General features: G+C 46.2%; 1 protein-coding gene across 1 annotated transcript; it reads right to left on the minus strand.

Annotated features, from left to right (window-relative positions):
• Nucleotides 1–900: 900 nt before the first annotated feature.
• LOC128745649 (uncharacterized) lies at nt 901–6,113 on the minus strand. Its single transcript, XM_053842726.1, has 2 exons — nt 4,167–6,113; nt 901–4,059 (listed from the first exon to the last, which is right to left on the minus strand). The coding sequence occupies exons 1-2, from the start codon at nt 6,111–6,113 to the stop codon at nt 901–903; spliced, it is 5,106 nt and encodes a 1,701-aa protein (XP_053698701.1).
• Between the last annotated feature and the right edge of the window lie 5,874 nt (nt 6,114–11,987).

The raw sequence follows: 11,987 nt of genomic DNA on the forward strand, positions 1-11,987 counted from the left end.
AGCAGGCTAAAAATATATGTAGTGTCAGGTACTAACTTAGTTCATAAGACTCGATGTAGTCGTACCAAACTAACATTACTCATGCCGAAAAGGGAAGTTTCTCTGCTGGTTTCGGTTTCCCCAGTCCGCTCTATCCGAAATCCAACAGCGACTAGGTTTCGCTCGAAAACTTTCAAGCTTGTTCGTTGCTAGCACACACCCCGGGATTGTCGTCTGTGGGCGACCCAAGGTGGCGTGTCTAGCCCGATTTTAAAGGATTTACCTTCTGACCTTGTTAGGTGCACATTCCTTTATCCATTATTCAAGGTCTCTCGAGCGTTTCAGCATCGAGGGCCCCCAGTAGATGACAGGTTTTGTGGGGACCGCAGTAATCTGCGAGACCTTCGTAATGGAGAAATGTATTTTGATGCTACCAGAGCTTTCGCGTCATGGTGCAATGGTTTCGGCTCAACCAAGTGAGCGAGACATAGCTTGAAAATAAATTGTTTTATCACTACCAACGTGAGGTTGGGAATTGATACTAATTGTTGAAATACTGACTTATTTGAGTGTGGTGGGAAAAGACTTAAAGAAGAACTAATACACTACTGTACCTAATGCGAAGTCATTGCTGGGCTCGCTTCACTTCGTGTTTTCACTACTTTTTCCAGGTCATAACCCTAGCTCCTTCTAACCCTTCATGATCAGTTCTTCTGGCCTAACTCTTTGACCCTTTACTCTCAATTAACCAGTTCACCCCAATTAGTACCAATGACCATTATGAAACTTGTTATATAGAAGTCGCTCCGTGGAGCTTCATAGCTTAGAAAATTTGGTCCCTCACTGTGTCTGTTATAATCTTGGCACTCCGTAGAGTTTCATAGCTGTTGAACCAAACCATTAATTGAAGAAGACGTTGGACTAAGTTCCAGAAAGCTTTTTCAGGAATTTACAGTTGTAAACTCCTAGCCTTTGACCTTGCGTATTATCAAGATCGTAACAGTGCGCCCCTACAACCCTCCTTACTATCGCTGGTATGTACTTCGGTGCCAGCTTAGCACAGAACCCTTTCCCCTTGTCCGATTGCTCCATATTTTTCTTCAAAACTTTTTCCCCGACAGAGTAGGTCGGGCAATTGGCATTGGAACGCAGGTTGTAGTATGACGAATGCTTTTCGTATGCGGCTTTTAGATTCTTTCTAACGTCTTCCAGTAGTTTTCCCTTTTCATCATTGCCAATCTGACTTTTGCTTGTAGTTGGCGCATCCCTTAATTGTCGATATTCTCTCCCATCGGACACCATGTTCCTACCGAACACGACGAAGTATGGTGTGTAGTGCGTAGCATCGTGGACCGAGTTTCGCACAGCGTTCGCGATTTGCTGGAGATTATTCGCCCATTCTCTATGATCATTCTTGATGCAAGCCCGAATTGCAGTCGTTATCACCCTGTTCACCCTCTCCGTATCGTTTACCTGCGGATGGTAATTTGGCGTCCTCCAGTGCGTGACATGATACCGGGTCAACAGGTTACTGAACAATGCGGAGGTAAACTGGGATCCATTGTCCGACAAGATCACTTCAGGTACTCCGAACAGCAAGAATAGAGAGTTTTCCACAAAGTTCACCAGGGACTCTGCCGTTGCTTGTCGAAAAGGTTGAACTATCACGAACTTCGAAAACAAATCGGTCACAACCAACAAGCATGTATTCCGTGCTTTACCAGACGCTGGAAGTGGACCAACATAGTCCATCGCAAGGAATTGCCATGGGTATTGGGCCATTTTCTTCTGTTCAGCCATGGGCGGAGTACTATTTTGATTTGAAGCTTTGCTCATTTGGCAGACTAGACAACTCTGGCAGGTTCGCTTCACCTCGCTACTCATAAACGGCCAGTAGTATCGCTCTTTGACCGCATTCAGGGTTTTCTCCGGACCAAGGTGGGCTTTTTCATGAATTTCCCGTACAATATCCGCGCGCTCTGGCTTTGCGGGGTAACGTTTCCACTGGAATCGGGGGTCTTCCACTTTCCCATCCACCTTCACAAACTTCCAAATCTCACCGCTGGCAACACGAAAATCTGGATATTTTGCGGGATCCAGCTGAATCTTTGCCGCTAGATTTCGTTGTTCGGCATCGAGGGTCTGGACAGCAATCATCTCTACTGATCTGGAAAGACAGTCCGCCAAGATATTGCTCTTACCCTTGCGATACTCCAGTTCAATGTCGTACGATTGGATTTTCAGGGCCCACCGCAGAAGTTTCGCATTTCCAGACTCTACGCCAATAGAGAAAAGCCACAACAAGCTTCGGGCGTCGGTAACAACCTTAAAACGGGTTCCCTCGACATAGTGACGGAAATGTTCTATCGCTAGAAGCACTCCTAGACACTCCTTCTCTACACTCGCGTATTTCCGTTGAGTGCTGCTCAGTTTCTTGCTGAAGTACGCTATAACCTGTGGAACATTATCCTGGCGCTGAATCAGGGCCGCTCCAACAGCATTATCTGAGGCGTCTGATTCAATGGAAAACGGCAGCGAAAAATCGGGGTTTCCCAAGATAGGCGCTGATACTAACGCGGATTTTAATTCTCCGAAGGCCACTTCTGCTGCATCAGTCCAGACAAACTTCGATCTCGACTTCTTCAGGAGGTCTGATATCGGTGCCACAATTCGGCTGTATTCCCGAATGAACCGCTGATAGAAACCAGCCAGGCCCAACAGACGGCGAATATCCTTCACGTTCCGTGGGCGGGCGTAGTTCAAAATCGGTGCGATACGGCCATTGTCAATCGCCACCCCCTCCTCGGTCAGCAGATAACCTAAATAGGTAACCTGTTTGCGACAGAACCGACTTTTGTCCAGAGAAATCGTGAGGTTCGCTTTCGTCAATCGGTTCGCTACGATTCTCAGGAGCCGAACGTGTTCTTGAAACGTCTTCGTCGCAATGACGATATCGTCTAAATAGACGAACACGTTTGGCTCCAAATCGAAGCCTATCACGCGATCCATGAGTCGGCACATTGTAAAGGGGGCATTTGTTAGGCCAAACGGACAAACCTTGAAGCGGAATAATCCTTGTGGCGTCCTGAAGGCGGTATAATCCCGGCACTCCTCTTTAAGAGGAATTTGGAAATACGCATCCTTCAGGTCTACCACAGAATAGAATTTTGCTTTACCAAGCCGGTGAAATATTCCCCCCATATTGCGCATGGGGTAGGAATCTTTTTTGGTAAGGCTATTTATCCGCCGTGAGTCTAGGCATACTCTCAGTTTACCATTCGTCTTGCGAACGGGGACTAAGGCACTTGCCCACTCACTGGTACATTCCTCAATGGCATCCATCCGTTTGTACCTCTCCAGTTCTGCTTCCATTTCAGCCTGTATCGCTGGCGAACAACGATACAGTGGTTGCCGACAGGGCTTTGCTTCCTCCTTTAACACGATCTCATGTTGCAGCAACGACGTCCTGCCTAGTCGGTTTTCGGTCGTGCACGGAAACATTTTGATTGCTTCTATCAACTGATTCCGGTCTACGTCCGCCAGTTCGTGCTCGGTCTCGACTGTCTCTGGCGTGGTCTTGGAAGGTTCGGGTAGTTCCAACGCGGGGATTTCGAGCGACTCGTCCGGTCCTGACGGCTTTAGCGCCGGTAACGTGGTAATCGACGACAATCTCACTTCTGCATCACATTCCCCGGGCCTTGCAGCTTCCACCGTGGTCACTCGTTCGAAGCCATTTTCCCCCATAATCATGGGTTGGATCCCAAACTGTTTCCAAAAGTCGTAACCCAGGATTAACTTCTGGGAGACCTGCGGAACTACTAGCGTCGGAAGGACTTTAGTTAATCCTCTAAACCGCACGGGCAATGATACATAACCCAGACTCTCGTGGATAGTCTTATCGGCGGTCACAATTTTCAGCGGGCTGACCTGGAGTGCTAACCCGTTCCGTTCAGCAATGTCAGGTATATTAGTCACACTGACACTCGCTCCGGAATCTAGTAGCGCATCGAACTCCTCGTCAAAAATCTGTACGGTGATGTGTGGGCAGCTTCCAGTTTGGACACGAACCTCGCACACCTTCTGAAAAGGATCTTCATACGCATGGGGAACATTTTTATCACCAGGAATGCTATCGCTCCCTCTCTCGCATTCCCGCCTTAGTTTCCCGACCCTCTGTTCATTCCGACCGTTCCGGTTCGCGGATGACTATTACAATTCGTCGATACGGCTCCAGGATTTCCGCATATATAGCAGAAGATTCGCTTCTCTTCCATGCACTGTCTCCACACATGTCCGTTTTTACGACAGTTCCAACATAATGGATTTGAACGCTCGGCTACGCGTTCCGGCGGCTGTCGTGAGGAGTTTGCGTGAGTTTTCGGCACGTCGGTTGATTTCTTCTGCTGACTCTCTTTACGACCAACAAAATTCACTTCTTCTGGCTCCGAGTATGACTCGTAAGAATCGGCATTTTCCCTCTCCACCTCAATCTGGTGGATTCGGTTCGGTGGTCGTGGCGGTCCTTCTCTTGGTTGCCGGAACACGGGATCATGTGCATCAATGCGGTACGCGTAGAACTCTAGCTTTCGCAAAGTTCGAACCGTGCGATATGCAAGCTTCGCTTGGTAGTGTGGACGCATGTTGTCCCATATCACCTCGAACAAACGGTGCTGGTCTAACGGGGTAGTCAACAGTTTGTTTAGCCGCTCTATCTCCATCTTGAATGAAAGGAAAGTCTCGTTTCGGTGCTGTTTGCGATCGTAAATACGTTGCCTAGTCCCTTGATCCTTGTTGGGGTTACCGTACATGTACCGTAACCTTTCCTCAAAGTCCTCCCAAGTGAGGAACTCGTCGGAGTAGCATAGATACCAGTCATAGGCTTCCCCTCTAAGGATCGTATGGATTCGTTGCAGGAGCACGTCTTTCGCAATACGGTCCATGTGGGCTAGGCGGCAGACTTTGTGCAGGAAATCCTCTAACGAGCGTTGTCGACTATCTCCGCTGTAGGTCAGATGCCACTTTTCCATCCGACGGTCTGCGTCCCGAATCTCCTCGTCACTGATCCGCCGCTGGTTTCGACCATGGTGCCTACCTCGACGGTAGAACACTTCGTGGTCTTCCTCGTGGCTGTCATTATCACTAGACTCCCAGTCCTCCTGTTCAAATGCAGCGTGACGGTCGCGATGCCTACCAGCGGGTTGCGTGGTATGACGGTTTCTATTGAACCGGTCGGGAGAGGCAAAACGTTCATCGTGCGAGAAATCTGCGCGCTGGAAGCGATCAAACCTACCACCAGTCCATCTGCTTCGATCTGGTTCCTCCGCCCGTGGTAGAGGAAAATTGGCCGAATGCCTTTCCCGTGACATCTTTCCCGCGTTCCCAGACTGTGGTAAATAGCTGTCCGAGACCGTTCGATTTACTCGCGGAAGTTCATTCCGACTTGCCGGTCCTTGGCGTGATCCTTCAATCCGTGCCTTCGCTAACTCCCTTTCTAAACTCTCTATTCGCTTCAATAATGCCTGATGATCTTCTGGCCGTTCTGGTGTCGCAGTATGATCCCGGTTTACCTTAGGCTGCTTCGGAACTGCACCTTGCGAACTATCTCGTCTTGCTGAATCGCTGTTCGCCGGCTGCAAACCATCTTCTACCTGTCCACCTACGGCACCATCATCACCATTACCTAAGTCGTCCGAGAAGTTTCGTCGTGCGTCCATCGCCCTTGTCCGACCCTGTCTCTCGTCGGAAGTTTTCTTGCCATTAGATCTGCTCAACATCTCTCGGACAAATTCGTTCAATTCCCGTTTCATCTTCTCTGAATTCGTATCCGCGGCTTGGCATCGAGCTATTCGCATAGCGTAATGCTTCAGCCGGGATACAACTCTTTCATCACTGCCACGCTCCAACCTTCTGCTTAAATCGTCAACCTTACCCGCAATATAGTCGAATTCCTGCTCCACCGTATACGGAGATGGGTAGTCTCTCTTCTCACGAATATCTTCATGGAACAGATTGCGCAGAAGGCGATATTTAGCCTCTGGCTCACTGGTCAATTCCCCCGTCTTGCCCCGGATTAACAACTCGTAATCAACCTCCTCATTCGTGAGGTGGTCGGCATGCGGAAATCTGTTCGACATGGCGACAGTATCCATTTAAATTTAAAAGATAATGATAAATATATATTTACAGTAGCACGACAAACACAATACACCAAGCAATATATACAAATAAGCAATATAAAAAGCAAATAATAATTCTCTATAATAAATCAATATTAAACTAAAGAAAATTTTTGTGAACCTATTCTACTAACTACGTATCCGAAATAATTTTAAAGTTATTTAAAGTTTCCCAAAAAAAAACGTGGCCCCACGTTGGGCGCCAAAAATGTAGCCTGCAGAAGTACGACCAACTCAGTCCGCGATCCGTTCCCTAGAATCTCTAGGCAAGTGACTTAAGCGCCACCTCGTTAGAGGGCCACTTGCCAAGTGAAGGCTTGCCCGGCCAGAAACTCCGCCTCAGGGCGGGTCAGTTCAACAACTAAGGGGACAAAAGGCGGACGCATGCAACCAAAGGTGCTCACTCTACGCGTTTTCAAGAAGCCTAACCACAGAAACTCGCTATCCGAAATCCTCAATCCACACACCGACTCGTACCTTTTTCCTCACTGGCCCAACTCTGAACAACCAGATTACTGGCCAATGTAGGAAATCGGAGTGCGGGGACTGTATTACCAAGCAGTCCACTTGGAGTACCAAACACAACTCTAAAATGTACGCGATTCGTGAGACACCTTCGGAATACCTAAATTACACCAAATGACACTCCATAAACAGACTTTAACTTAGGGAAACGCAAACTAGATTGAACATTTTATTCTAAACTTTTAACAAACATTTAACTATACCTAGGTTTTTGAGCCATTCTACTCTTTTCTATTGCGTGGGTGGAATCTGCCCTAAAGCTTCTTTCGGGTTTGGGGATTGGCTAAGGTTTCGTTTATATCACCTGCGCAGGGTTTGAACTTTACTTACGGCGGCCGTTCCTAATTTATCTCCATCCAACGACGTTACCAAGCAGCAAAATGTTGCGCGATGGACATCAAGCGCATAAACCCTGGTTCGGCAGCTGCAAATTGGCGTATAACAAAATGGCGTCCTAAACGCTCAGCAGCATAAGCCGACCAGGCTGATCAGCGGGCTTTCCCAAGCGGCGTGATCCGAAATCCGGCGGCTGGAAGCGGTGCTATAACCAGCCGTTCGTGAAGTGTGCGGTAGGAGGGTGGATGTGCTTTGCTGGCGGTGTGGTCCGAAGCTTTCGCCGAGCGCTTGAATGAAATTTCAAATGGAACACAAAAAGCCGTCGAACGGCTGTTCGACGGTATTAGCCAAATTCCCTAAAAGCAAACTATTCACTTTACCTTTTGTTTCCACCACACTGGCTAGCAAAGACTCCACGCAAGAACTTCTCCTAACTGCGCTATCTATTCCCTATTAATGAAATAACACTTAGTAAATTTAACTAATCCTAAGTGTCTCACTCTAAGACACAAACCTTTTCTAACACGAAACAGCACAAGACACACACTCCGATTTCGTTCACTGATCAGTTTAAAATGATCGAAGCGAAATTGGGAAACTCCTCAGAACAAACGAGATTTGGTTGGAAAACGAATATTCTATAGCGAATTTCTGCGATCATACAAATCCGATCAAACATCTCTTTTATCTTTAGTTGCATGCATCTAACTATTTCATCCCTAGAGTTTATTGAACTCTTCTAGAAGAAGAATCTGCCGGCAACCTTCGTGCTTAGAGATTCCATCTAGCGAATCGCGAATGAGAGGCTCTAAGAAAGAGTAAAATTGGAAAACTCGGCTAACTTGTATGCAAGGAACCAATACATACGCGTAACCAACTAACCATAATTTCTAGTATACCATGCTTTATTTGCTAACTTAACGAAGATACAGCACAGGGCCAATCTAATCAACCTGCTTGCTACAGGAAGCGACAGAATCTGGTCCTATTGCCGAAGCCGGGAAAACCTCCGGGTGTCCCCTCGTCATATAGGCCGATCTGTCTGCTCGATACTGCCGGCAAGGTACTGGAGAGGGTTATCCTTACAGACTCATACAGTACACGGAGGGTACACACGGTCTGTCAAGGAACCAATTCGGCTTCCGAAAAGGCAAATCTACGGTGGATGCCATCTTGTCTGTCACTAAGACAGCCGAGGTGGCAATCCAGCCCAAGAGGACAGGTATCCGTTATTGGGCAGTTGTCACGCTCGACGTGAGAAATTCGTTTAATAGCGCTAGCTGGGACTCCATAGCCAACTCGCTACGGAACGTCCAAGTGCCGGTGTCGCTGTACAGAATTCTGGAAAATTATTTCCAGAATCGTGTGCTATGCTACAACACGGAGGAGGGTCAGAAGTGCGTTCCAATCACCACAGGGGTTCCGCAAGGTTTCATACTGGGCTCGGTTCTGTGGAACGTCATGTATGACGAGGTGTTGAAGCTAAAGTTCCCGGTAGGGGTGGTGATTGTCGGCATTGCGGACGACCTTGGAAGTCTACGGTGAATCTATCAGAGAGGTTGAGTTGACGGCTGCCCACTCTATAAGCATTGTTGAAGACTGGATGCGATCCAGGAAACTGGACCTAGCGCATCATAAAACGGAGGTTATCGTGGTGAACAACCGTAAGTCGGTGCAGCAAGCAAATATCAGCGTCGGGGACTGCACTATTTCGTCTACGTGGTCCTTAAAACTCCTTGGAGTCATGGTCGACAACAAGCTCAAGTTCGGGAGTCACGTCGACTATGCCTGCAAGAAGGCTTCCACAGCTATTTCGGCATTGTTTCGTATGATGTCTAATAGCTCTGTGGTATATGGCAGCAAGCGAAGGCTTTTAGTGAACGTGGTCCAGTCCATACTTAGGCATGGCAAGCCGGCGTGGTCATCGGTGTTAGGAACCAAAAGCTACCTAGGTAAGCTGGAAAGTACCTATCGTTTCATGTGCTACATGAGTGTCGAGTGCGTATCGCACAGTTTCACATGACGCAATCTGCGTCTTAGCAGGTATGATTCCTATTGGCACCGTCATCAGCGAAGACGTAGAGTGCTTCAACCAACGTGGAATTAGAGGCATACGGAGTACCACAAGATCGGCCTCGATGACCACATGGCAGCGGTCATGGTCTAATTCCACAAAAGGCCGGTGGACACATCGACTTATCCCTGACGTATCCGGGTGGGTCGACAGGCGCCACGGCGAAGTCAACTTCCACCTGACCCAGATTTTGTCAGAGCATGGTTGTTTTAGACATGTATATGCACAAGTTCGGGCATGCGGAGTCCGCGTGTCCCGAATTCGTGGATGTAGACGAAACTGCAGAACATGTTTTCTTTATATGCCCTCGTTTCGTGGGCGCGAGAAGCAACATGCAGGCAGTGAGCGGACAGGACACTACTCCGGATAACTTAGTCCAAAGGATGTGTTCTAGCTTAGACGTGTAAGGAGCGGTCAATGCGGATGCTACCTAGATTGTATTTGAGCTACAAAACCGCTGGAGAGCCGATCAACGGCGAATAAACAGCCTAACTACCATAGTCCAGTAGTTATCTAAGCGAGTGTGGTAAGCACAATAGCCCCTCCCTGAAGTAATACCGATAAGGTGGTGCCGGGGGGGATTGAGGCAGGAGACTTGAGTAGGGTTTTAGTGAATCAGGATACCTGAACCCCACTTCCTGAGTTGTCTTCTCAGGCGTCTGATAGTACCGTATCTTCTAAGGTGCTCAGCAGATTTCCCTACTCGTAAAAAAACACATACATACACACACACACACAAACATAGAGAGAAAACGTTTAGTTCGTGAAACTGAGTCGAATGGTACTTCTGGACATTCTTTCGAAATTCGACTCTCCAACTATTTGCTTTATCTTTATACTACTAGTAGAAAGGCAAAAATCTCATGATCTACTCAGCGGCTCATTCGAGGTGCAACTTGTCAAAAGAATCTTGGAAATCTACATATAATTTTATTTAATATAGATTTAAAATACTACTCCGAGTGGTGAATGACCCGTCGGTTAAAACACTCTATAATATACTCAAAAACAATAACAACAAGAAAATACTACTTCTATTTTTTAATATAACCGAAACAGTTTTGAACCGTCGCGACGATGAAATAAATTGTCAGCCAAATAACTGAATTCATGGAAAAGGCGACCCAATTGTTTTCCTTGCTCAAATGAAAAAGCCATTAATATTCTGGTGGAACATTTTATTCTAGATGATGAAATTGCTATCCGCTGTTCATAAAACTTTAAAATTAATATCAATTTTGAATTGTTTGCAGCATTGTCTATGCGGCTGTGAAATACGAATAGATGCCATATGCAGCAGAGCATGCCGGGGTGTAACAAATCGGGACATTGATGCAATTAAATCGGCATTTAGTGCCGCACAAACGCGAAACACCGAGAGTGTGCAGCAAAAGCTTCAAAGAATGCCGGTTCCGATCGAATAGTACCATTGCTGTGAGGCTTCATTTGGCAGTTTGCAGTACACGTTTTGCACTTCCAGTTTAGAGATGCACCCGTAGGGAGAAAAGTGGTAAAACCTGTCAGATAATACAATAAATTTCTAATAACATTAACGATAATTGATCCATAAATAAAACCACGAAAGAACGGCGTATGTTCTTCTCACATTGTTAGCGAATGGCGTGCGCGCTCGGAAAGGAGCTGATAAAAATCAATACCCGCCTGTTCCGAGGAGAAATTACCGTATAACATTGCAACAGCAGCACGGGCAGTCCATCGTGGCCGGTACGTATTAACCTCTGGGCTATACGCGCGGTCAGGATTTTTTCATATGTTGCCGGCTCGGCCCAGCGCCGCTACTTTGATCCGTAATCGATTTGCACCCATGTATGTTCATGTGCTGCATGCTTGGTATTTTAAAAACTCTACATTTATGCTCCGCTCGGAGCGAGCGCGAACGGGAACATGCAAGTTTGCACTGGGTCAAGATTTATCGCACCACGTGTGAGATAAACATGCAATTATGATTGACGATGGTTGTTCTAATAGTAGGAGGTTTTACACTGCATGCATCGTTGCCGCGAATGTGTACAAGCAAAACACACAGCTGCAGAGAAAATTGTTCTAGTTGGGAATCTGATAGGATTACCAGGTATAAGGCAGTAACATCTTGAAGTGAAATATTTAAAATGTTGTAAGCTGTTTTAATTTGGAATTATCTACATGAAAATAATTATGGAAATAGTCGCAATTAATAGTATTGGCGCGTTGTTTGGTGAACTAACATTGTGTTAGCATATCGATCAGATATGCTTGACAAAAATGTTATTAAATTGAAACTCCAGTTAATACTATCAACTTGTGTAACATCAAAATATTAAGAACTTTCTGAAATACTAGACTGCGCCAAACTTTTAGAGTTACTGGTAATTATTCATGATAATATTGATATAGTTCTACATCATTATCTAATAACTTCCGTGGTGATGTGTATATTGAAAGCTTTTAATATATTGCGGAGTTACCACCTTTTTAGAGTCCCACGCGATAATTAGTAGCGTGGCAATTTTCTGCGTGTCCCACTCACGCTTGCAATATAGTAATTTTAACCATCAGTTTTTCTTCATTGCCTCCCCAGTGCACGGTGGTCGGTTGGATAAAAAATGCGTTATTTTGTTAAGGGTGACGTCTTCGGAGAAGTTTAATAATAAAATATAGTACCGCCATCCGGGGTGAGATTGTGCCACGGGGGTGAGATTGTGCCAAAAACCAAAAATGTTTATTTGTGAAAATTTATTATATCTATAGAAACTGGTGATCTAAATTTAAACTGATGATGAATATAACATATTTATTCAGAACTTAGAGTGGAACACAGATAATATTAGTAAACTATTTAGCCTAAACAGGGCTTCAAAGTTTGCGATCAAAAATACGCGGAAATAACGCTTGTAAAA

Source organism: Sabethes cyaneus, chromosome 1, assembly GCF_943734655.1.
Source record: "Sabethes cyaneus chromosome 1, idSabCyanKW18_F2, whole genome shotgun sequence".
Classification (NCBI taxonomy): domain Eukaryota; kingdom Metazoa; phylum Arthropoda; class Insecta; order Diptera; family Culicidae; genus Sabethes; species Sabethes cyaneus.